The 26332-nt window shown below is 54.7% G+C and overlaps 1 protein-coding gene across 1 annotated transcript; it reads left to right on the top strand.

The window, feature by feature from the left end:
* The first annotated feature begins 12029 nt into the window (after positions 1 to 12029).
* On the top strand, positions 12030 to 16732 carry LOC135543704 (uncharacterized). Its single transcript, XM_064971071.1, has 2 exons — positions 12030 to 12051; positions 15714 to 16732. The coding sequence occupies exons 1-2, from the start codon at positions 12030 to 12032 to the stop codon at positions 16730 to 16732; spliced, it is 1041 nt and encodes a 346-aa protein (XP_064827143.1).
* Positions 16733 to 26332: the final 9600 nt, after the last annotated feature.

Genomic DNA, 26332 nt, shown 5'->3' with positions numbered 1-26332 from the left:
GCCCGTGTTGGACTTGGTGTGGACTAGCCCGTGTTGTGCTGGTGCAGGCTAGCCCGTGTTAGACTTGGTGTGGACTAGCCCATGTGTTGTGCTGGTGCAGGCTAGCCCGTGTTAGACTTGGTGTGGACTAGCCCGTGTTGTGCTGGTGCAGGCTAGCCCGTGTTGGACTTGGTGTGGACTAGCCCGTGTTGTGCTGGTGCAGGCTAGCCCGTGTTGGACTTGGTGTGGACTAGCCCGTGTTGTGCTGGTGCAGGCTAGCCCATGTTAGACTTGGTGCAGGCTAGCCCATGTTAGACTTGGTGTGGACTAGCCCGTGTTGTGCTGGTGCAGGCTAGCCCGTGTTGTGCTGGTGCAGGCTAGCCCATGTTAGACTTGGTGTGGACTAGCCCGTGTTGTGCTGGTGCAGGCTAGCCCGTGTTGGACTTGGTGTGGACTAGCCCGTGTTGTGCTGGTGCAGGCTAGCCCGTGTTGTGCTGGTGCAGGCTAGCCCGTGTTGTGCTGGTGCAGGCTAGCCCGTGTTGTGCTGGTGCAGGCTAGCCCGTGTTGTGCTGGTGCAGGCTAGCCCGTGTTGTGCTGGTGCAGGCTAGCCCGTGTTGTGCTGGTGCAGGCTAGCCCGTGTTGTGCTGGTGCAGGCTAGCCCGTGTTAGACTTGGTGTGGACTAGCCCGTGTTGTGCTGGTGCAGGCTAGCCCGTGTTAGACTTGGTGTGGACTAGCCCGTGTTGTGCTGGTGCAGGCTAGCCCGTGTTGGACTTGGTGTGGACTAGCCCGTGTTGTGCTGGTGCAGGCTAGCCCATGTTAGACTTGGTGTGGACTAGCCCGTGTTGTGCTGGTGCAGGCTAGCCCATGGTGGACTAGGTCTGGACTAGCCCGTGTTGGACTTGGTGTGGACTAGCCCGTGTTGTGCTGGTGCAGGCTAGCCCATGTTAGACTTGGTGTGGACTAGCCCGTGTTGTGCTGGTGCAGGCTAGCCCATGGTGGACTAGGTGTGGACTAGCCCGTGTTGGACTTGGTGTGGACTAGCCCGTGTTGTGCTGGTGCAGGCTAGCCCATGGTGGACTAGGTGTGGACTAGCCCGTGTTGGACTTGGTGTGGACTAGCCCGTGTTGTGCTGGTGCAGGCTAGCCCGTGTTAGACTTGGTGTGGACTAGCCCGTGTTGTGCTGGTGCAGGCTAGCCCGTGTTGGACTTGGTGTGGACTAGCCCGTGTTGTGCTGGTGCAGGCTAGCCCGTGTTGGACTTGGTGTGGACTAGCCCGTGTTGTGCTGGTGCAGGCTAGCCCGTGTTAGACTTGGTGTGGACTAGCCCGTGTTGTGCTGGTGCAGGCTAGCCCGTGTTAGACTTGGTGTGGACTAGCCCGTGTTGTGCTGGTGCAGGCTAGCCCGTGTTGGACTTGGTGTGGACTAGCCCGTGTTGTGCTGGTGCAGGCTAGCCCGTGTTGGACTTGGTGTGGACTAGCCCGTGTTGTGCTGGTGCAGGCTAGCCCATGTTAGACTTGGTGCAGGCTAGCCCATGTTAGACTTGGTGTGGACTAGCCCGTGTTGTGCTGGTGCAGGCTAGCCCGTGTTGTGCTGGTGCAGGCTAGCCCGTGTTGGACTTGGTGTGGACTAGCCCGTGTTGTGCTGGTGCAGGCTAGCCCGTGTTGTGCTGGTGCAGGCTAGCCCATGTTGTGCTGGTGCAGGCTAGCCCGTGTTGTGCTGGTGCAGGCTAGCCCGTGTTGTGCTGGTGCAGGCTAGCCCGTGTTGTGCTGGTGCAGGCTAGCCCGTGTTGGACTTGGTGTGGACTAGCCCGTGTTGTGCTGGTGCAGGCTAGCCCGTGTTGGACTTGGTGTGGACTAGCCCGTGTTGTGCTGGTGCAGGCTAGCCCGTGTTAGACTTGGTGTGGACTAGCCCGTGTTGTGCTGGTGCAGGCTAGCCCGTGTTAGACCTGGTGTGGACTAGCCCGTGTTGTGCTGGTGCAGGCTAGCCCGTGTTAGACTTGGTGTGGACTAGCCCGTGTTGTGCTGGTGCAGGCTAGCCCGTGTTGGACTTGGTGTGGACTAGCCCGTGTTGTGCTGGTGCAGGCTAGCCCGTGTTAGACTTGGTGTGGACTAGCCCGTGTTGTGCTGGTGCAGGCTAGCCCGTGTTGGACTTGGTGTGGACTAGCCCGTGTTGTGCTGGTGCAGGCTAGCCCGTGTTGGACTTGGTGTGGACTAGCCCGTGTTGTGCTGGTGCAGGCTAGCCCGTGTTGGACTTGGTGTGGACTAGCCCGTGTTGTGCTGGTGCAGGCTAGCCCGTGTTGGACTTGGTGTGGACTAGCCCGTGTTGTGCTGGTGCAGGCTAGCCCGTGTTGGACTTGGTGTGGACTAGCCCGTGTTGTGCTGGTGCAGGCTAGCCCGTGTTAGACTTGGTGTGGACTAGCCCATGTGTTGTGCTGGTGCAGGCTAGCCCGTGTTAGACTTGGTGTGGACTAGCCCGTGTTGTGCTGGTGCAGGCTAGCCCGTGTTGGACTTGGTGTGGACTAGCCCGTGTTGTGCTGGTGCAGGCTAGCCCGTGTTGGACTTGGTGTGGACTAGCCCGTGTTGTGCTGGTGCAGGCTAGCCCATGTTAGACTTGGTGCAGGCTAGCCCATGTTAGACTTGGTGTGGACTAGCCCGTGTTGTGCTGGTGCAGGCTAGCCCGTGTTGTGCTGGTGCAGGCTAGCCCATGTTAGACTTGGTGTGGACTAGCCCGTGTTGTGCTGGTGCAGGCTAGCCCGTGTTGGACTTGGTGTGGACTAGCCCGTGTTGTGCTGGTGCAGGCTAGCCCGTGTTGTGCTGGTGCAGGCTAGCCCGTGTTGTGCTGGTGCAGGCTAGCCCGTGTTGTGCTGGTGCAGGCTAGCCCGTGTTGTGCTGGTGCAGGCTAGCCCGTGTTGTGCTGGTGCAGGCTAGCCCGTGTTGTGCTGGTGCAGGCTAGCCCGTGTTAGACTTGGTGTGGACTAGCCCGTGTTGTGCTGGTGCAGGCTAGCCCGTGTTAGACTTGGTGTGGACTAGCCCGTGTTGTGCTGGTGCAGGCTAGCCCGTGTTGGACTTGGTGTGGACTAGCCCGTGTTGTGCTGGTGCAGGCTAGCCCATGTTAGACTTGGTGTGGACTAGCCCGTGTTGTGCTGGTGCAGGCTAGCCCATGGTGGACTAGGTCTGGACTAGCCCGTGTTGGACTTGGTGTGGACTAGCCCGTGTTGTGCTGGTGCAGGCTAGCCCATGTTAGACTTGGTGTGGACTAGCCCGTGTTGTGCTGGTGCAGGCTAGCCCATGGTGGACTAGGTGTGGACTAGCCCGTGTTGGACTTGGTGTGGACTAGCCCGTGTTGTGCTGGTGCAGGCTAGCCCATGGTGGACTAGGTGTGGACTAGCCCGTGTTGGACTTGGTGTGGACTAGCCCGTGTTGTGCTGGTGCAGGCTAGCCCGTGTTAGACTTGGTGTGGACTAGCCCGTGTTGTGCTTGTGCAGGCTAGCCCATGGTGGACTAGGTGTGGACTAGCCCGTGTTGGACTTGGTGTGGACTAGCCCGTGTTGTGCTGGTGCAGGCTAGCCCGTGTTAGACTTGGTGTGGATTAGCCCGTGTTGTGCTGGTGCAGGCTAGCCCATGGTGGACTAGGTGTGGACTAGCCCGTGTTGGACTTGGTGTGGACTAGCCCGTGTTGTGCTGGTGCAGGCTAGCCCATGTTAGACTTGGTGTGGACTAGCCCGTGTTGTGCTGGTGCAGGCTAGCCCATGGTGGACTAGGTGTGGACTAGCCCGTGTTGGACTTGGTGTGGACTAGCCCGTGTTGTGCTGGTGCAGGCTAGCCCATGGTGGACTAGGTGTGGACTAGCCCGTGTTGGACTTGGTGTGGACTAGCCCGTGTTGTGCTGGTGCAGGCTAGCCCGTTTTAGACTTGGTGTGGACTAGCCCGTGTTGTGCTAGTGCAGGCTAGCCCATGGTGGACTAGGTGTGGGCTAGCCCGTTTTAGACTTGGTGTGGACTAGCCCGTGTTGTGCTAGTGCAGGCTAGCCCATGGTGGACTAGGTGTGGACTAGCCCGTGTTGGACTTGGTGTGGACTAGCCCGTGTTGTGCTGGTGCAGGCTAGCCCATGTTAGACTTGGTGTGGACTAGCCCATGTTGTGTGCTGGTGCAGGCTAGCCCGTGTTAGACTTGGTGTGGACTAGCCCGTGTTGTGCTGGTGCAGGCTAGCCCGTGTTAGACTTGGTGTGGACTAGCCCGTGTTGTGCTGGTGCAGGCTAGCCCGTGTTGTGCTGGTGCAGGCTAGCCCGTGTTGGACTTGGTGTGGACTAGCCCGTATTGTGCTGGTGCAGGCTAGCCCGTGTTAGACTTTGTGTGGACTAGCCCGTGTTGTGCTGGTGCAGGCTAGCCCGTGTTAGACTTGGTGTGGACTAGCCCGTGTTGTGCTGGTGCAGGCTTGCCCGTGTTAGACTTGGTGTGGACTAGCCCGTGTTGTGCTGGTGCAGGCTAGCCCGTGTTGTGCTGGTGCAGGCTAGCCCGTGTTGGACTTGGTGTGGACTAGCCCGTATTGTGCTGGTGCAGGCTAGCCCGTGTTAGACTTGGTGTGGACTAGCCCGTGTTGTGCTGGTGCAGGCTAGCCCGTGTTGTGCTGGTGCAGGCTAGCCCGTGTTGGACTTGGTGTGGACTAGCCCGTATTGTGCTGGTGCAGGCTAGCCCGTGTTAGACTTGGTGTGGACTAGCCCGTGTTGTGCTGGTGCAGGCTAGCCCGTGTTAGACTTGGTGTGGACTAGCCCGTGTTGTGCTGGTGCAGGCTAGCCCGTGTTAGACTTGGTGTGGACTAGCCCGTGTTGTGCTGGTGCAGGCTAGCCCGTGTTGTGCTGGTGCAGGCTAGCCCGTGTTGGACTTGGTGTGGACTAGCCCGTATTGTGCTGGTGCAGGCTAGCCCGTGTTAGACTTGGTGTGGACTAGCCCGTGTTGTGCTGGTGCAGGCTAGCCCGTGTTAGACTTGGTGTGGACTAGCCCGTGTTGTGCTGGTGCAGGCTAGCCCGTGTTGTGCTGGTGCAGGCTAGCCCGTGTTGGACTTGGTGTGGACTAGCCCGTGTTGTGCTGGTGCAGGCTAGCCCGTGTTGGACTTGGTGTGGACTAGCCCGTGTTGTGCTGGTGCAGGCTAGCCCATGTTAGACTTGGTGCAGGCTAGCCCATGTTAGACTTGGTGTGGACTAGCCCGTGTTGTGCTGGTGCAGGCTAGCCCGTGTTGTGCTGGTGCAGGCTAGCCCATGTTAGACTTGGTGTGGACTAGCCCGTGTTGTGCTGGTGAGCGCTAGCCCGTGTTGGACTTGGTGTGGACTAGCCCGTGTTGTGCTGGTGCAGGCTAGCCCGTGTTGTGCTGGTGCAGGCTAGCCCGTGTTGTGCTGGTGCAGGCTAGCCCGTGTTGTGCTGGTGCAGGCTAGCCCGTGTTGTGCTGGTGCAGGCTAGCCCGTGTTGTGCTGGTGCAGGCTAGCCCGTGTTGTGCTGGTGCAGGCTAGCCCGTGTTAGACTTGGTGTGGACTAGCCCGTGTTGTGCTGGTGCAGGCTAGCCCGTGTTAGACTTGGTGTGGACTAGCCCGTGTTGTGCTGGTGCAGGCTAGCCCGTGTTGGACTTGGTGTGGACTAGCCCGTGTTGTGCTGGTGCAGGCTAGCCCATGTTAGACTTGGTGTGGACTAGCCCGTGTTGTGCTGGTGCAGGCTAGCCCATGGTGGACTAGGTCTGGACTAGCCCGTGTTGGACTTGGTGTGGACTAGCCCGTGTTGTGCTGGTGCAGGCTAGCCCATGTTAGACTTGGTGTGGACTAGCCCGTGTTGTGCTGGTGCAGGCTAGCCCATGGTGGACTAGGTGTGGACTAGCCCGTGTTGGACTTGGTGTGGACTAGCCCGTGTTGTGCTGGTGCAGGCTAGCCCATGGTGGACTAGGTGTGGACTAGCCCGTGTTGGACTTGGTGTGGACTAGCCCGTGTTGTGCTGGTGCAGGCTAGCCCGTGTTAGACTTGGTGTGGACTAGCCCGTGTTGTGCTTGTGCAGGCTAGCCCATGGTGGACTAGGTGTGGACTAGCCCGTGTTGGACTTGGTGTGGACTAGCCCGTGTTGTGCTGGTGCAGGCTAGCCCGTGTTAGACTTGGTGTGGATTAGCCCGTGTTGTGCTGGTGCAGGCTAGCCCATGGTGGACTAGGTGTGGACTAGCCCGTGTTGGACTTGGTGTGGACTAGCCCGTGTTGTGCTGGTGCAGGCTAGCCCATGTTAGACTTGGTGTGGACTAGCCCGTGTTGTGCTGGTGCAGGCTAGCCCATGGTGGACTAGGTGTGGACTAGCCCGTGTTGGACTTGGTGTGGACTAGCCCGTGTTGTGCTGGTGCAGGCTAGCTCGTGTTAGACTTGGTGTGGACTAGCCCGTGTTGTGCTGGTGCAGGCTAGCCCGTGTTGGACTTGGTGTGGACTAGCCCGTGTTGTGCTGGTGCAGGCTAGCCCGTGTTAGACTTGGTGTGGACTAGCCCGTGTTGTGCTGGTGCAGGCTAGCCCGTGTTGGACTTGGTGTGGACTAGCCCGTGTTGTGCTGGTGCAGGCTAGCCCGTGTTGGACTTGGTGTGGACTAGCCCGTGTTGTGCTGGTGCAGGCTAGCCCGTGTTGGACTTGGTGTGGACTAGCCCGTGTTGTGCTGGTGCAGGCTAGCCCGTGTTGGACTTGGTGTGGACTAGCCCGTGTTGTGCTGGTGCAGGCTAGCCCGTGTTGGACTTGGTGTGGACTAGCCCGTGTTGTGCTGGTGCAGGCTAGCCCGTGTTAGACTTGGTGTGGACTAGCCCGTGTTGTGCTGGTGCAGGCTAGCCCGTGTTAGACTTGGTGTGGACTAGCCCGTGTTGTGCTGGTGCAGGCTAGCCCGTGTTGGACTTGGTGTGGACTAGCCCGTGTTGTGCTGGTGCAGGCTAGCCCGTGTTGGACTTGGTGTGGACTAGCCCGTGTTGTGCTGGTGCAGGCTAGCCCATGTTAGACTTGGTGCAGGCTAGCCCATGTTAGACTTGGTGTGGACTAGCCCGTGTTGTGCTGGTGCAGGCTAGCCCGTGTTGTGCTGGTGCAGGCTAGCCCATGTTAGACTTGGTGTGGACTAGCCCGTGTTGTGCTGGTGCAGGCTAGCCCGTGTTGGACTTGGTGTGGACTAGCCCGTGTTGTGCTGGTGCAGGCTAGCCCGTGTTGTGCTGGTGCAGGCTAGCCCGTGTTGTGCTGGTGCAGGCTAGCCCGTGTTGTGCTGGTGCAGGCTAGCCCGTGTTGTGCTGGTGCAGGCTAGCCCGTGTTGTGCTGGTGCAGGCTAGCCCGTGTTGTGCTGGTGCAGGCTAGCCCGTGTTGTGCTGGTGCAGGCTAGCCCGTGTTAGACTTGGTGCAGGCTAGCCCGTGTTGTGCTGGTGCAGGCTAGCCCGTGTTAGACTTGGTGTGGACTAGCCCGTGTTGTGCTGGTGCAGGCTAGCCCGTGTTGGACTTGGTGTGGACTAGCCCGTGTTGTGCTGGTGCAGGCTAGCCCATGTTAGACTTGGTGTGGACTAGCCCGTGTTGTGCTGGTGCAGGCTAGCCCATGGTGGACTAGGTCTGGACTAGCCCGTGTTGGACTTGGTGTGGACTAGCCCGTGTTGTGCTGATGCAGGCTAGCCCATGTTAGACTTGGTGTGGACTAGCCCGTGTTGTGCTGGTGCAGGCTAGCCCATGGTGGACTAGGTGTGGACTAGCCCGTGTTGGACTTGGTGTGGACTAGCCCGTGTTGTGCTGGTGCAAGCTAGCCCATGGTGGACTAGGTGTGGACTAGCCCGTGTTGGACTTGGTGTGGACTAGCCCGTGTTGTGCTGGTGCAGGCTAGCCCGTGTTAGACTTGGTGTGGACTAGCCCGTGTTGTGCTTGTGCAGGCTAGCCCATGGTGGACTAGGTGTGGACTAGCCCGTGTTGGACTTGGTGTGGACTAGCCTGTGTTGTGCTGGTGCAGGCTAGCCCGTGTTAGACTTGGTGTGGATTAGCCCGTGTTGTGCTGGTGCAGGCTAGCCCATGGTGGACTAGGTGTGGACTAGCCCGTGTTGGACTTGGTGTGGACTAGCCCGTGTTGTGCTGGTGCAGGCTAGCCCATGTTAGACTTGGTGTGGACTAGCCCGTGTTGTGCTGGTGCAGGCTAGCCCATGGTGGACTAGGTGTGGACTAGCCCGTGTTGGACTTGGTGTGGACTAGCCCGTGTTGTGCTGGTGCAGGCTAGCCCATGGTGGACTAGGTGTGGACTAGCCCGTGTTGGACTTGGTGTGGACTAGCCCGTGTTGTGCTGGTGCAGGCTAGCCCGTTTTAGACTTGGTGTGGACTAGCCCGTGTTGTGCTAGTGCAGGCTAGCCCATGGTGGACTAGGTGTGGACTAGCCCGTGTTGGACTTGGTGTGGACTAGCCCGTGTTGTGCTGGTGCAGGCTAGCCCATGTTAGACTTGGTGTGGACTAGCCCGTGTTGTGCTGGTGCAGGCTAGCCCGTGTTAGACTTGGTGTGGACTAGCCCGTGTTGTGTGCTGGTGCAGGCTAGCCCGTGTTAGACTTGGTGTGGACTAGCCCGTGTTGTGCTGGTGCAGGCTAGCCCGTGTTAGACTTGGTGTGGACTAGCCCGTGTTGTGCTGGTGCAGGCTAGCCCGTGTTGTGCTGGTGCAGGCTAGCCCGTGTTGGACTTGGTGTGGACTAGCCCGTATTGTGCTGGTGCAGGCTAGCCCGTGTTAGACTTTGTGTGGACTAGCCCGTGTTGTGCTGGTGCAGGCTAGCCCGTGTTAGACTTGGTGTGGACTAGCCCGTGTTGTGCTGGTGCAGGCTTGCCCGTGTTAGACTTGGTGTGGACTAGCCCGTGTTGTGCTGGTGCAGGCTAGCCCGTGTTGTGCTGGTGCAGGCTAGCCCGTGTTGGACTTGGTGTGGACTAGCCCGTATTGTGCTGGTGCAGGCTAGCCCGTGTTAGACTTGGTGTGGACTAGCCCGTGTTGTGCTGGTGCAGGCTAGCCCGTGTTGTGCTGGTGCAGGCTAGCCCGTGTTGGACTTGGTGTGGACTAGCCCGTATTGTGCTGGTGCAGGCTAGCCCGTGTTAGACTTGGTGTGGACTAGCCCGTGTTGTGCTGGTGCAGGCTAGCCCGTGTTAGACTTGGTGTGGACTAGCCCGTGTTGTGCTGGTGCAGGCTAGCCCGTGTTAGACTTGGTGTGGACTAGCCCGTGTTGTGCTGGTGCAGGCTAGCCCGTGTTGTGCTGGTGCAGGCTAGCCCGTGTTGGACTTGGTGTGGACTAGCCCGTATTGTGCTGGTGCAGGCTAGCCCGTGTTAGACTTGGTGTGGACTAGCCCGTGTTGTGCTGGTGCAGGCTAGCCCGTGTTAGACTTGGTGTGGACTAGCCCGTGTTGTGCTGGTGCAGGCTAGCCCGTGTTGTGCTGGTGCAGGCTAGCCCGTGTTGGACTTGGTGTGGACTAGCCCGTGTTGTGCTGGTGCAGGCTAGCCCGTGTTGGACTTGGTGTGGACTAGCCCGTGTTGTGCTGGTGCAGGCTAGCCCATGTTAGACTTGGTGCAGGCTAGCCCATGTTAGACTTGGTGTGGACTAGCCCGTGTTGTGCTGGTGCAGGCTAGCCGGTGTTGTGCTGGTGCAGGCTAGCCCATGTTAGACTTGGTGTGGACTAGCCCGTGTTGTGCTGGTGAGCGCTAGCCCGTGTTGGACTTGGTGTGGACTAGACCGTGTTGTGCTGGTGCAGGCTAGCCCGTGTTGTGCTGGTGCAGGCTAGCCCGTGTTGTGCTGGTGCAGGCTAGCCCGTGTTGTGCTGGTGCAGGCTAGCCCGTGTTGTGCTGGTGCAGGCTAGCCCGTGTTGTGCTGGTGCTGGCTAGCCCGTGTTGTGCTGGTGCAGGCTAGCCCGTGTTAGACTTGGTGTGGACTAGCCCGTGTTGTGCTGGTGCAGGCTAGCCCGTGTTAGACTTGGTGTGGACTAGCCCGTGTTGTGCTGGTGCAGGCTAGCCCGTGTTGGACTTGGTGTGGACTAGCCCGTGTTGTGCTGGTGCAGGCTAGCCCATGTTAGACTTGGTGTGGACTAGCCCGTGTTGTGCTGGTGCAGGCTAGCCCATGGTGGACTAGGTCTGGACTAGCCCGTGTTGGACTTGGTGTGGACTAGCCCGTGTTGTGCTGGTGCAGGCTAGCCCATGTTAGACTTGGTGTGGACTAGCCCGTGTTGTGCTGGTGCAGGCTAGCCCATGGTGGACTAGGTGTGGACTAGCCCGTGTTGGACTTGGTGTGGACTAGCCCGTGTTGTGCTGGTGCAGGCTAGCCCATGGTGGACTAGGTGTGGACTAGCCCGTGTTGGACTTGGTGTGGACTAGCCCGTGTTGTGCTGGTGCAGGCTAGCCCGTGTTAGACTTGGTGTGGACTAGCCCGTGTTGTGCTTGTGCAGGCTAGCCCATGGTGGACTAGGTGTGGACTAGCCCGTGTTGGACTTGGTGTGGACTAGCCCGTGTTGTGCTGGTGCAGGCTAGCCCGTGTTAGACTTGGTGTGGATTAGCCCGTGTTGTGCTGGTGCAGGCTAGCCCATGGTGGACTAGGTGTGGACTAGCCCGTGTTGGACTTGGTGTGGACTAGCCCGTGTTGTGCTGGTGCAGGCTAGCCCATGTTAGACTTGGTGTGGACTAGCCCGTGTTGTGCTGGTGCAGGCTAGCCCATGGTGGACTAGGTGTGGACTAGCCCGTGTTGGACTTGGTGTGGACTAGCCCGTGTTGTGCTGGTGCAGGCTAGCCCATGGTGGACTAGGTGTGGACTAGCCCGTGTTGGACTTGGTGTGGACTAGCCCGTGTTGTGCTGGTGCAGGCTAGCCCGTTTTAGACTTGGTGTGGACTAGCCCGTGTTGTGCTGGTGCAGGCTAGCCCATGGTGGACTAGGTGTGGACTAGCCCGTGTTGGACTTGGTGTGGACTAGCCCGTGTTGTGCTGGTGCAGGCTAGCCCGTGTTAGACTTGGTGTGGACTAGCCCGTGTTGTGCTGGTGCAGGCTAGCCCGTGTTAGACTTGGTGTGGACTAGCCCGTGTTGTGTGCTGGTGCAGGCTAGCCCGTGTTAGACTTGGTGTGGACTAGCCCGTGTTGTGCTGGTGCAGGCTAGCCCGTGTTAGACTTGGTGTGGACTAGCCCGTGTTGTGCTGGTGCAGGCTAGCCCGTGTTGTGCTGGTGCAGGCTAGCCCGTGTTGGACTTGGTGTGGACTAGCCCGTATTGTGCTGGTGCAGGCTAGCCCGTGTTAGACTTTGTGTGGACTAGCCCGTGTTGTGCTGGTGCAGGCTAGCCCGTGTTAGACTTGGTGTGGACTAGCCCGTGTTGTGCTGGTGCAGGCTAGCCCGTGTTAGACTTGGTGTGGACTAGCCCGTGTTGTGCTGGTGCAGGCTAGCCCGTGTTGTGCTGGTGCAGGCTAGCCCGTGTTGGACTTGGTGTGGACCAGCCCGTATTGTGCTGGTGCAGGCTAGCCCGTGTTAGACTTGGTGTGGACTAGCCCGTGTTGTGCTGGTGCAGGCTAGCCCGTGTTGTGCTGGTGCAGGCTAGCCCGTGTTGGACTTGGTGTGGACTAGCCCGTATTGTGCTGGTGCAGGCTAGCCCGTGTTAGACTTGGTGTGGACTAGCCCGTGTTGTGCTGGTGCAGGCTAGCCCGTGTTAGACTTGGTGTGGACTAGCCCGTGTTGTGCTGGTGCAGGCTAGCCCGTGTTAGACTTGGTGTGGACTAGCCCGTGTTGTGCTGGTGCAGGCTAGCCCGTGTTGTGCTGGTGCAGGCTAGCCCGTGTTGGACTTGGTGTGGACTAGCCCGTATTGTGCTGGTGCAGGCTAGCCCGTGTTAGACTTGGTGTGGACTAGCCCGTGTTGTGCTGGTGCAGGCTAGCCCGTGCCTACCGAATACCCACATGGTTTCAATGTGGTCATGTTTTCTTGGTCTGCCTCTCCATTGGAACACAGAATATAAAAAAAATATTTAAAAATATACGATATTGATGAAAGTAGAACAAAATATCAGTATGTGTCTGCATTATCCTCATGTCAGAGTCGTTGCCATGGGAAGAGCACATTCCAACAGTAAGACAATAGCCGTATCCATAGTAACGCAACCTTTGCTGAATAGTTCAGGGATTTAATTGATATTCCTCCAGTCTCCCAGACATTCAACTCAAGAACATGATGACTGTGCTAAAAAAGAGACACAAAATAAATGTCTATATATATATATATTATTAAATGTTATTAATTCAAGTTCAGGACAAACATTGGAGATTATGTTGGAGTCCAGGAACACAGGCATACATACACGACCACATAGCTACAGACACACATACCTCCCCCTCTCCTCATCCCATTTACTTCTCCTCTCTACCTCTAGTTCCTCATCTCTTCACTCTTTCCACTCCTCTCCTCCACAATATAGCCATCTTTTTATTCGAGGATAGCAATGTAATCCTACGTGAGGTCACCGTGGAAGGGTTTTGAAATCTGCTACACCCCCTTTTTATTGGGGGGAGGGGGAGCGTTTAAGAGGAGAATGGCATGCACACGTTTAAAAACGATATGTCTTGCACAACTTAATTTGTTTTATCACTTTACATATAGCAAATTTTTTGGGGGGGATCCACCCCCTGTAAATGTAATTAGCCTGATGACGCTCATTATCGTCCACTTTCCTTCTCGTTGCCCTTCTCTCCTTGTTTACGTTTGACTTTTATCAAAAAGGAGGCGAGAGAGAGGAAGCAGGAGTTGAGAATTGAGAAAAGGTCTCCCTCCCTCCCTCTTTCCCTCCCTCATCCTGGGGTCACGCCCTCTTTCCCTCCCTCAGCCTGGGGTCACGCCCTCTTTCCCTCCCTCATCCTGGGGTCAGCCTGGGGTCACGCCCTCTTTCCCTCCCTAATCCTGGGGTCAGCCTGGGGTCACGCCCTCTTTCCCTCCCTCATCCTGGGGTCAGCCTGGGGTCACGCCCTCTTTCCCTCCCTCAGCCTGGGGTCATGCCCTCTCTCCCTCCCTCAGCCTGGGGTCACGCCCTCTTTCCCTCCCTCATCCTGGGGTCAGCCTGGGGTCACGCCCTCTTTCCCTCCCTCATCCTGGGGTCAGCCTGGGGTCACGCCCTCTTTCCCTCCCTCAGCCTGGGGTCACGCTCTTTCGTCCCTCATCCTGGGGTCAGCCTGGGGACACGCCCTCTCTCCCTCCCTCAGCCTGGGGACACGCCCTCTTTCCCTCCCTCAGCCTGGGGTCACGCCCTCTCTCCCTCCCTCAGCCTGGGGTCACGCCCTCTTTTCGTCCCTCATCCTGGGGTCAGCCTGGGGACACGCCCTCTCTCCCTCCCTCAGCCTGGGGTCACGCCCTCTCCCTCCCTCAGCCTGGGGACACGCCCTCTCTCCCTCCCTCAGCCTGGGGACACGCCCTCTCTCCCTCCCTCAGCCTGGGGTGTCGCCCTCTCTCCCTCCGTCAGCCTGGGGTCACGCCCTCTCTCCCTCCCTCAGCCTGGGGTCACGCCCTCTCTCCCTCCCTCAGCCTGGGGTCACGCCCTCTCTCCCTCCCTCAGCCTGGGGACACGCCCTCTCTCCCTCCCTCAGCCTGGGGACACGCCCTCTCTCCCTCCCTCAGCCTGGGGTCACGCCCTCTCTCCCTCCCTCAGCCTGGGGACACGCCCTCTCTCCCTCCCTCAGCCTGGGGTCACGCCCTCTCTCCCTCCCTCAGCCTGGGGACACGCCCTCTTTCCCTCCCTCATCCTGGGGTCAGCCTGGGGTCACGCCCTCTTTCCCTCCCTCATCCTGGGGTCAGCCTGGGGACACGCCCTCTCTCCCTCCCTCAGCCTGGGGACACGCCCTCTCTCCCTCCCTCATCCTGGGGTCAGCCTGAGGTCACGCCTCTTTCCCTCCCTCATCCTGGGGTCAGCCTGGGGTCACGCCCTCTTTCCCTCCCTCATCCTGGGGTCAGCCTGGGGTCACGCCCTCTTTCCCTCCCTCATCCTGGGGTCAGCCTGGGGTCACGCCCTCTTTTCGTCCCTCATCCTGGGGTCAGCCTGGGGTCATGCCCTCTCTCCCTCCCTCAGCCTGGGGTCACGCCCTCTTTCCCTCCCTCATCCTGGGGTCAGCCTGGGGTCACGCCCTCGTTCCCTCCCTCATCCTGGGGTCAGCCTGGGGTCACGCCCTCTTTCCCTCCCTCAGCCTGGGGTCATGCCCTCTCTCCCTCCCTCAGCCTGGGGTCACGCCCTCTTTCCCTCCCTCATCCTGGGGTCAGCCTGGGGTCACGCCCTCTTTCCCTCCCTCATCCTGGGGTCAGCCTGGGGTCACGCCCTCTTTCCCTCCCTCAGCCTGGGGTCACGCCCTCTTTTCGTCCCTCATCCTGGGGTCAGCCTGGGGACACGCCCTCTCTCCCTCCCTCAGCCTGGGGACACGCCCTCTCTCCCTCCCTCAGCCTGGGGTCACGCCCTCTCTCCCTCCCTCAGCCTGGGGTCACGCCCTCTTTTCGTCCCTCATCCTGGGGTCAGCCTGGGGACACGCCCTCTCTCCCTCCCTCAGCCTGGGGTCACGCCCTCTCTCCCTCCCTCAGCCTGGGGACACGCCCTCTCTCCCTCCCTCAGCCTGGGGACACGCCCTCTCTCCCTCCCTCAGCCTGGGGTCACGCCCTCTCTCCCTCCCTCAGCCTGGGGTCACGCCCTCTTTTCGTCCCTCATCCTGGGGTCAGCCTGGGGACACGCCCTCTCTCCCTCCCTCAGCCTGGGGTCACGCCCCTCTCCCTCCCTCAGCCTGGGGACACGCCCTCTCTCCCTCCCTCAGCCTGGGGACACGCCCTCTCTCCCTCCCTCAGCCTGGGGTCACGCCCTCTCTCCCTCCCTCAGCCTGGGGTCACGCCCTCTCTCCCTCCCTCAGCCTGGGGACACGCCCTCTCTCCCTCCCTCAGCCTGGGGTCACGCCCTCTCTCCCTCCCTCAGCCTGGGGTCACGCCCTCTCTCCCTCCCTCAGCCTGGGGACACGCCCTCTCTCCCTCCCTCAGCCTGGGGTCACGCCCTCTCTCCCTCCCTCAGCCTGGGGACACGCCCTCTCTCCCTCCCTCAGCCTGGGGACACGCCCTCTCTCCCTCCCTCAGCCTGGGGTCACGCCCCTCTCTCCCTCCCTCAGCCTGGGGACACGCCCTCTCTCCCTCCCTCAGCCTGGGGTCACGCCTCTCTCCCTCCCTCAGCCTGGGGACACGCCCTCTCTCCCTCCCTCAGCCTGGGGTCACGCCCTCTCTCCCTCCCTCAGCCTGGGGACACGCCCTCTCTCCCTCCCTCAGCCTGGGGACACGCCCTCTCTCCCTCCCTCAGCCTGGGGACACGCCCTCTCTCCCTCCCTCAGCCTGGGGACACGCCCTCTCTCCCTCCCTCATCCTGGGGTCAGCCTGAGGTCACGCCCTCTTTCCCTCCCTCATCCTGGGGTCAGCCTGGGGTCACGCCCTCTTTCCCTCCCTCATCCTGGGGTCAGCCTGGGGTCACGCCCTCTTTCCCTCCCTCATCCTGGGGTCAGCCTGGGGTCACGCCCTCTTTTCGTCCCTCATCCTGGGGTCAGCCTGGGGTCATGCCCTCTCTCCCTCCCTCAGCCTGGGGTCACGCCCTCTTTCCCTCCCTCATCCTGGGGTCAGCCTGGGGTCACGCCCTCGTTCCCTCCCTCATCCTGGGGTCATCCTGGGGTCATCCTGGGGTCAGCCCCACACGGACCTCTCTACATTTGATCACTGTTAATGTTAAATAGGAAGGACAAGGACCCGGACCACAGACCCGGACCACAGGCCCGGACCACAGGCCCGGACCACAGACCCGGACCACAGGCCCGGACCACAGGCCCGACCACAGGCCCGGACCACAGGCCCGGACCACAGGCCCGGACCACAGACCCGGACCACAGACCCGGACCACATGCCCGACCACAGACCCGGACCACATGCCCGGACCACAGACCCGGACCACAGACCCGGACCACATGCCCGACCACAGACCCGGACCACATGCCCGACCACAGACCCGGACCACAGACCCGGACCACAGGCCCGGACCACAGACCCGGACCACAGGCCCGGACCACAGGCCCGACCACAGGCCCGGACCACAGGCCCGGACCACAGGCCCGGACCACAGACCCGGACCACAGACCCGGACCACATGCCCGACCACAGACCCGGACCACATGCCCGGACCACAGACCCGGACCACAGACCCGGACCACATGCCCGACCACAGACCCGGACCACATGCCCGACCACAGACCCGGACCACATGCCCGACCACAGACCCGGACCACAGACCCGGACCACAGACCCGGACCACAGGCCCGGACCACAGACCCGGACCACAGGCCCGGACCACAGACCCGGACCACATGCCCGACCACAGACCCGGACCACAGGCCCGGACCACAGGCCCGGACCACAGACCCGGACCACAGACCCGGACCACAGACCCGGACCACAGGCCCGGACCACAGGCCCGGACCACAGGCCCGGACCACAGACCCGGACCACAGGCCCGGACCACAGGCCCGGACCACAGGCCCGGACCACAGACCCGGACCACAGACCCGGACCACATGCCCGACCACAGACCCGGACCACAGACCCGGACCACAGACCCGGACCACAGGCCCGGACCACAGACCCGGACCACAGGCCCGACCACAGGCCCGACCACAGGCCCGGACCACAGAACCGGACCACAGACCCGGACCACAGACCCGGACCACAGGCCCGGACCACAGGCAAACAGATCCTTATTTGACTTCAGTCGGCGTGTGTGTATGTGGCACTGTAGGTAAACGGCACCTTGTTCAACTTCTGCAATACACTTTGAGATGGGAAGATGCAGCAATATAGCCCCTTGAAGAGCAGGACTGTAGATACATTAATATAGCCCCTTGAAGAGCAGGACTGAAGATACATTAATATAGCCCCTTGAAGAGCAGGACTGTAGATACATTAATATAGCCCCTTGAAGAGCAGGACTGAAGATACATTAATATAGCCCCTTGAAGAGCAGGACTGAAGATAGATTAATATAGCCCCTTGAAGAGCAGGACTGAAGATACATTAATATAGCCCCTTGAAGAGCAGGACTGTAGATACATTAATATAGCCCCTTGAAGAGCAGGACTGTAGATACATTAATATAGCCCCTTGAAGAGCAGGACTGAAGATACATTAATATAGCCCCTTGAAGAGCAGGACTGTAGATACATTAATATAGCCCCTTGAAGAGCAGGACTGAAGATAGATTAATATAGCCCCTTGAAGAGCAGGACTGAAGATAGATTAATATAGCCCCTTGAAGAGCAGGACTGAAGATACATTAATATAGCCCCTTGAAGAGCAGGACTGAAGATACATTAAAATAGTTCCTTGAAGAGCAGGACTGAAGATACATTAATATAGACCCAGCTGTTTAACCCCTTAAAGGGCAGGCCTGAAGACCCAGCTGTTTAGCCCCGTTAAGAGCCGACCTGAAGACCCAGCTGTTTAGCCCCGTGAAGAGCCGACCTGAAGACCCAGCTGTTTAGCCCCTTAAAGAGCAGTGAAATTCACCCAGAAAAAGACTACTTGAGTAAAAGTCTAAAAGTATTTTGGTTTTAAATATACTTAAATGTGAAAAGTAAATGTAACTGCAGAAATATACTTAAGTATCAAATGTAAAAGTACAAGCATAAATAATTTCAATCTGATTATAATACGCACATCAGAAGGCACCATTTTCTTTATGCTTTATTTTATGGATAGACAGGGGAACACTACAACACGCAGACATCATTTACAAACAATGCATCTGTGTTTAGTGAGTCCTCCAGATCAGAGGCATGTTCTCCTGATAAGTGAGTGAATTTAACCATTTTCCTGTCCTGCTCTTGGGTGTCAGGGACAATGTATGAAGTAAAAAGTACATTATTTTGTTTAGGAATGTAGTTTGAGTAAAAGTTGTCAAAAATATAAATAGTAAAGTAAAGAAGAGATAGCTAAAAAAAACGACAGTACTTAAGCAGTACTTTAAGTTACAGTATTTATAGTTAAATAGTTTACACCACTGCCTTCTGGATACAAAATGTGTTTTATAAGGAGGATGGGATACAACTAAATCCTATGGGATCCTGGAACCTTTCACAGCATTATAAGGCTGCGTTGAGACAATGACTTATCAATGAACCAAGTCCAGCTCAGTTAATCCCTACCGTTTTGTCGCTGAGTCATCATAATGCTTCAGCAAATGTACATTATCCCAGGGGGGAGTTGGAAGACACAACATTTACATTACATTTAAGTCATTTAGCAGACGCTCTTATCCAGAGCGACTTACAAATTGGTGAATTCACCTTCTGACATCCAGTGGAACAGCCACTTTACAATAGTGCATCTAAATCATTTAAGGGGGGGGGGGTGAGAAGGATTACTTATCCTATCCTAGGTATTCCTTGAAGAGGTGGGGTTTCAGGTGTCTCCGGAAGGCGGTGATTGACTCCGCTGTCCTGGCGTCGTGAGGGACTTTGTTCCACCATTGGGGGGCCAGAGCAGCGAACAGTTTTGACTGGGCTGAGCGGGAACTGTACTTCCTCAGTGGTAGGGAGGCGAGCAGGCCAGAGGTGGATGAACGCAGTGCCCTTGTTTGGGTGTAGGGCCTGATCAGAGCCTGGAGGTACTGCGGTGCCGTTCCCCTCACAGCTCCGTAGGCAAGCACCATGGTCTTGTAGCGGATGCGAGCTTCAACTGGAAGCCAGTGGAGAGAGCGGAGGAGCGGGGTGACGTGAATGTAAGTAACCTAATTTATGTCTATTTAACTGCCCTGAATACCTCTGCTGATCCGTTGTGTGCAGTAATGATGTGCCTATGAACCAGAGTTATACTGTTAGCACTGAGTAGGAAGTCCACTATGTGCAGCTCACCCTGTACTAACATCAATAACATGAGCATGTCTACTTCTGCTGAGCTTCCCAGTAAAGTAATGAAAACAATTAAACATCCCAAAAAAGTGCAAAAAATGTGCCTAATTTAAAATATGTAGCTTAAGAAAAAGGGTTCATGAAATCAATAATTTGCTAGTAACAGATGACATTCATAATCTAACAATCTCTGAAACTCACTTAGATAACACCTTTGATAATACAGCGATAGCAATACAAGGTTATAACAGCTACAGAAAAGACAGAAATGCCAAAGGTGGAGGTGTTGCTGTTTATATTCAGAACCACATTCCTGCAAAGCTTAGAGAGGATGTCTCATGTTAAACACTGTTGAAGTAATAAACTCAGCAAAAAAAGAAATGTGATCTCAATGTCAACTGCATTTATTTTCAGCAAACTTAACATGTGTAAATATTTGTAAATATTTGTATGAACATAACAAGATTCAACAACTGTGACATAAACTAAACAAGGGGTAACAGAAATGGAATAATGTGTCCCTGAACAAAGGGGGGGAGGTCAAAATCAAAAGAAACAGTCAGTATCTGGTGTGGCCACCAGCTGCATTAATTCCTGCAGTACATCTCCTCCTCATGGACTGCACCAGATGTGCCAGTTCTTGCTGTGAGATGTTACCCCACTCTTCCACCAAGGCACCTGCAAGTTCCCGGACATTTCTGGGGGGAATGGCCCTAGACCTCACCCTCCGATCCAACAGGTCCCAGACGTGCTCAATGGGATTGAGATCCGGGCTCTTCGCTGGCCATGGCAGAACACTGACATTCCTGTCTTGCAGGAAATCACGCACAGTATGAGCAGTATGGCTGGTGACATTGTCATGCTGGAGGGTCATGTCAGGATGAGCAAGCAGGAAGGGTACCACATGAGGGAGGAGGATGTCTTTCCTGTAACGCACAGCATTGAGATTGCCTGCAATGACAACCAGCTCAATCTGATAATGCTGTGACACACCGCCCCAGAACATGACGGACCCTCCAAATCGATCCCGCTCCAGAGTACAGGCCTCGGCGTAACCACTCATTGCTTCGATGATAAACGCGAATCCGACCATCATCCCTGGTGAGACAAAACCGCTACTCGTCAGTAAGAGAACTTTTTGCCAGTCCTGTCCGGTCCAGCAACAATGGGTTTGTGCCCATAGGCGACGTTGTTGCCAGTGAAGTCTGGTGAGGATCTGCCTTACCACAGGCCTACAAACCCTCAGTCCAGCCTCTCTCAGCCTATTGCGTACAGTCTGAGCACTGATGGAGGGAATGTGCGTTCCTGGTGTAACTCGGGCCGTTCTTGTTGCCATCCTGTACCTGTGGTTTTCTGATGTACCGATCCTGTGCAGGTGTTGTTACACGTGGTCTGCCACCGCGAGGATGATCAGCTGTCCGTCCTGTCTCCCTGTAGCGCTGTCTTGGGCGTTTCACAGTACGGGCATTACAATTTATTGCCCTGGCAACATCTGCAGTCCTCATGCCTCCTTGCAGCATGCCTAAGGCACGTTCACGCTGATGAGCAGGGACCCTGGGCATCTTTCTTTTGGTGTTTTTCAGAGTCAGTAGAAAGGCCTCTTTAGTGTCCTTTCATAACTGTAACCTTAATTGCCTACCATCTGTAAGCTGTTAGTGTCTTATCGACTGTTCCACAGGTGCATGTTCATTAATTGTTTATGGTTCATTGAACAAGCATGGGAAACAGTGTTTAAACCCTTTACAATGAAGATCTGTGAAGTTATTTGGATTTTTACGAATTATCTTTGAAAGACAGGGTCCTGAAAAAGAGACATTTCTTTTTTTTTTGCTGAGTCTATGTCTACAGGTTCGTCTGCCTCCCCTAAAGCCCGTTCTGGCGGGATGCTGCAGTAGACCACCAAATGCTAACAGTCAGTATCTAGATAATGTGTGTGAAATGCTTGATGATGCATGTGATGTCAATAGAGGTAGATTTTCTGGGTGATCTAAATATTGACTGGCTTTCATCAGGCTGCCCACTCAAGAGAAAGCTTCAAACTGTAACTATTTGTTGGTCCGTGGTGTGTAATGAGGAGCAACCAGACACAACACTTGACACATTTATGAAATTGCTTATTACAGTTACTAATAAGGATGCACCCATTAAGAAAATGACTGTATAAATGGTTAAATCCCTGTTGATTGATGAGGAATTGAAAAATTGTATAGTTGAGAGGGATGAGGCAAAGGAATAGAAAATAAGTCTAGTACAACCAATTGGCAAAAGTACTTCAAATTGAGAAATCATGAGACTAAACTGAACAAAAAGAAGAAGAAACTACACTATGAAACAAAGATAAATTATATAAAGAATGATAGTAAAAAGCTTTGGAGTTCCTTAAATTACATTATGGGCAAAAAGGTAAACTCCACTCCATCATTCATTGAATCAGATGGCTCATTCATCACAAAACCAACTGATATTGCCAACTGCTTTTAATGATTTTTTTCATTGGCCAGATAAGCTAACTTTGGCAAGACATACCAGCAACAAACGCTGACGCTACACATCCAAGTACGTCTGACCAAATTATGATAGACAAGCGGTGTCATTTTGAATTCTGCAAAGTAAGTGTGGAAGAGGTGAACAAAGTATTGTTGTCTATCGACAATGACAAGCCACCAGGGTCTGACAACTTACTGAGGAAAATAGCGAACAGTATTGCCACTACTATTTGCCATATCTTCAATTTAAGCCTACAAGAAAGTGTGTGCCCTCAGGCCTGGAGAGAAGCAAAAGTTTACTAAGATTAGTAAAGCCCCCTTTTCTGGCTCAAATAGCCAACCAATCAGCCTCCAATTGTGCATCGCCCCATGGACCTCCCGGTCGCGGTCGGCTGCGACAGATCCTGGGCTCGAACCCAGAGACTCTGGTGGCACAACTAGCACTGCGATGCAGTGCCTTAGACCACTGCACCACCTGGGAAGCCTTTTAACAATTTGACAACGGACTTTCAGCACGCTTATAGGGAAGGACATTCAACAAGCACAACACTTACACAAATTGATGATGATTGCCTGAGAGAAATTGATGATTAAAAGATTGTGGGAGCTGTTTAGTTAGACTTTGCTGCAGCTTTTGACATTATCGATCATAGTCTGTTTCTGGTAAAACTTGTGTTATGGTTTTACACCCCCTGCTATATTGTAGATAAAGAGTTACTTGTCTAACAGAACACAGGTGTTCTTCAATGGAAGCCTCTCCAACATAATCCAGATACAATCAGGAATTCCCCAGGGCAGCTGTCTAGGCCCCTTACTTTTTTCAATCTTTACTAACAACATTGCCACTGGCTTTGAGTAAAGCCAGTGTGTCTATGCATGAGGATGACTCAACACTATACACATCAGCTACGACAGTGACTGAAATGACAGCAACACTTAACAAAGAGCTGCAGTTAGTTTCAGAATGGGTGGCAAGGAATAAGTTAGTACTAAATATTTCAAAAACTAAAAGCATTGTATTTGGGACAAATCATTCACTAAACCCGAACCTTAACTACATCTTGCAATGAATCATGTGGTAATTTTGCAAGTTGAGGAGAATAAAGTGCTTGGAGTAACTCTGGATTGTAAACTGTCATGGTCAAAACATATTGCCACAACAGGAGCTAGGATGGGGAGAAGTATGTCCATGATAAAGTGCTTCTCTGCCTTCTTAAAATCACTATCAACAAGGCACGTCATACAGGGCCTAATTTGGTCGCACCTGGTCTGCTGTTCAGTTGTTTGGTCAGGTGCCACAAAGAGGGACTTAGGAAAATTGCAAATGGCTCAAACAGGGCATCACAGCTGGTCCTTGGATGGACACAGATAGCTAATCTCTCCTGGCTCAGTGGAGGATAGATTGATTTCATCGCTCCTTGTATTTGTGAGAGGTATTGACATGTTGACACCCATGCATACCCCACAAAAACATGCCATCGGAGGTCATGCCTTCAGAGGCGCACAGTACAACATATATCCATGACTACATGGAGCTCTATTCCACAGTACAACATATATCCATGACTACATGGAACTCTATTCCACAGTACTACATAGAGACATGACTACATGGGAACTCTACTCCACAGTACAACATAGAGCCATGACTACATGGAGCTCTATTCCACAGTACAACATATATCCATGACTACATGGAACTCTATTCCACAGTACTACATAGAGCCATGACTACATGGAGCTCTATTCCACAGTACAACATATATCCATGACTACATGGGAACTCTACTCCACAGTACAACATATATCCATGACTACATGGAGCTCTATTCCACAGTACTACATAGAGCCATGACTACATGGAACTCTATTCCACATCAAGTAACTGATGCAAGCAGTAAAATTAGATTTATAAAACAGATAAAAATACACCTTATGGAACAGCTGGGACTAAACCCCAGAGACAGTAGCTGCAGCCTTGACAGGAACTAATGGGGATCCATAATAACCCCCAGGAAGAGAAGCTGCTGCCTTGACAGGAACTAATGGGGATCCATAATAAACCCCAGGAAGAGAAGCTGCTGCCTTGACAGGAACTAATGGGGATCCATAATAAACCCCAGGAAGAGTAGCTGCTGCCTTGGCAGGAACTAATGGGGACCCATAATAAACCCCAGGAAGAGTAGCTGCTGCCTTGGCAGGAACTAATGGGGACCCATAATAAACCCCAGGAAGAGTAGCTGCTGCCTTGGCAGGAACTAATGGGGATCCAAAATAAACCCCAGGAAGAGTAGCTGCTGTCTTGGCAGGAACTAATGGGGATCCATAATAAACCCCAGGAAGAGTAGCTGCTGCCTTGACAGGAACTAATGGGGATGCATAATAAACCCCAGGAAGAGTAGCTGCTGCCTCGGCAGGAACTAATGGGGATCCATAATAACCCCCAGGAAGAGAAGCTGCTGCCTTGACAGGAACTAATGGGGTTCCATGATAAACCCCAGGAAGAGTAGCTGCTGCCTCGGCAGGAACTAATGGGGATCCATAATAAACCCCAGGAAGAGTAGCTGCTGCCTCTGCAGGAACTAATGGGGATCCATAATAAACCCCAGGACGAATAGTTGCTGCCTCGGCAGGAACTAATGGGGATCCATAATAAACCCCAGGAAGAGTAGCTGCTGCCTCGGCAGGAACTAATGGGGACCCATAATAAACCCCAGGAAGAGTAGCTGCTGCCTCGGCAGGAACTAATGGGGATCCATAATAAACCCCAGGACGAATAGTTGCTGCCTCGGCAGGAACTAATGGGGATCCATAATAAATACACATACTAATACAGTGTCGGCCTCTGAGTGCAATGAACCTCGGTGTGAACCTGGACAACCCTCTGTCGTTCTTTGCAAACATCAAAGCTGTGACTCGCTGCTGCAGGTTCATGCTCTTCAACATCCGTAGACTGCGTCCCTGTCTGGGTTTCAGCAACTGGCTGTTGGCTGGGCTCCCAGTTTGTGACATCAAACGCCCGCCTGGTTTTCAACCTTCCGAAGTTCTCCCATGTCACCCCATTCCTCTGCACACTCCACTGGTTTCCAGTCAAAGCTCACATCCACTATAAGTCCAAAGTACTTTCCTACGGTGGCGCAGGTAGTCTAGTGGTTATTGCGTTGGGCCAGTAACGGAAAGCTTCCTTGATCAAATCCCCGAGCTGTCAAGGTTAAAATCTGATGTTCTTCCCCAGAACAAGGCAGTTAACCCACTGCTTTCTGTGGCTCTCGGATCTGCATACCCACACATGGAGTCAGAGCAATGGCCTGGTACTCAGGGCTCTATTGTCCCTCCATCAGGTGCTAATGGCCTGGTACTCAGGGCTCTACTGTCCCTCCATCAGGTCCTAATGGTCTTGTGATCAGGGCTTTATTGTCCCTCCATCAGGTCCTAATGGCCTGGTACTCAGGGCTCTATTGTCCCTCCATCAGGTCCTAATGGCCTGGAACTCAGGGCTCAACTGTCCCTGCATCTGGTCCTAATAGTCTGGTACTCAGGGCTCTATTGTTCATCCATCAGGTCCTAATGGTCTGGTACTCAGGGCTCTATTGCCAATCCATCAGGTCCTAACGGCCTGGAACTCAGGGCTCTACTGTCCCTCCATCAGGTCCTAACGGCCTGGAACTCAGTGCTCTATTGTCCCTCCATCAGGTGCTAATGCTTGATGCTCTGCAAGTCCCACCTCTCCCATCTCCTCGTTAGTTTTTTTCAGAGCATATTCCCATCTGGGTGATTAAAAGCTGAGGTCCACACTCCAGTCCAGTTGGTGGTGGTAATGCACCTTAAAGTTGGTTGCCAATCGCCATATAAGGTCCAAAGAAAGGAGATATTACTTAAAACTGACTAGGTTCCCCCTTTTATCTGTGGATTAACTGTCGGAGTAGAGAACACAGAATTTTATGTGACTCAAATTGGTTCAAAATTGTACAAAAATCCAGGAAAAAAGGACCTTCTGCATTGCAGGCTTGCTAAATGTCATGAATTTCAACCTGGTTGTCCTGATAGCGTCTGTCGTGGATGGACAAAAATCAACACGCGTGCCATGGAGCATGCGGATGCATGAGCATGCCCCGGTGTGGTCAGTATGTTAGGCTACATCGTTTGACCTCACCTTGAGAACGAAGAATTTGAAGAAAGAAGTTCAACAACAGGTTGAAACAGTGGAAAAGATGGTCGTTGTGGGTATTGTTTCAAAAGTCGAACACAATGAATTGGACAGCGTTTTCTAAGGTGATGATGGAATTCAAAGCGTTTAAGATGTCGCATGTGGAACAGCCATACAGCGGCAAGAAAAATTATGTGAACCCTTTGGAATTACCTGGACTTCTGCATACATTGGTCAGAAAATTACATCTGATCTTCATCTAAGTCACAACAACAGATAAACACAGTCTGCTTAAACTAATAACACACAAACAATTATACTTTTTCATGTCTTTATTGAACACACCGTGTAAACATTCACAGTGCAGGGTGGGAAAAGTATGTGAACCCTTGGATTTAATAATTTGTTTACCCTCCTTTGGCAGCAATACCCTCAACCAAACGTTTTCTGTAGTTGCGTATCAGACCTGCACAACGGTCAGGATAAAACTTTGGACCATTCCTCTTTACAAAACTGTTTCAGTTCAGCAATATTCTTGGGATGTCTGGTGTGAACCGCTCTCTTGAGGTCTCGCCACAGCCTCTCAATCGGGTTGAGGTCAGGACTGACTGGGCCACTCCAGAAGGCGTATTTTCTTCTGTTGAAGCAATTCTATTGTTGATTTACTTCTGTGTTTTGGGTTGTTGTCCTGTTTCATCACCCAACGGCTGTTGAGCTTCAATTGGCGGACAGATAGCCTTACATTCTCCTGCAAAATGTCTTGATCAATATTTGAATGGATTTTTCCGTCGAGCTGTCCAGGCCCTGAGGCAGCAAAGCAGCCC

This window comes from Oncorhynchus masou, chromosome 8 (assembly GCF_036934945.1).
Source record: "Oncorhynchus masou masou isolate Uvic2021 chromosome 8, UVic_Omas_1.1, whole genome shotgun sequence".
Taxonomy (NCBI): Eukaryota; Metazoa; Chordata; class Actinopteri; order Salmoniformes; family Salmonidae; genus Oncorhynchus; species Oncorhynchus masou.
The sequence above is the reverse complement of the archived record's forward strand: the minus strand, read 5'-3'. Positions and strand labels throughout refer to the sequence as shown.

Coding starts and splice junctions, on each gene's coding strand:
- LOC135543704 (XM_064971071.1), top strand. CDS start 12,030: ATGGGAAGAGCACATTCCAACA. Junction 12,052..15,713: donor GGGAAGAGCACATTCCAACA/GTAAGACAATAG, acceptor AATGTTAAATAG/GAAGGACAAGGACCCGGACC.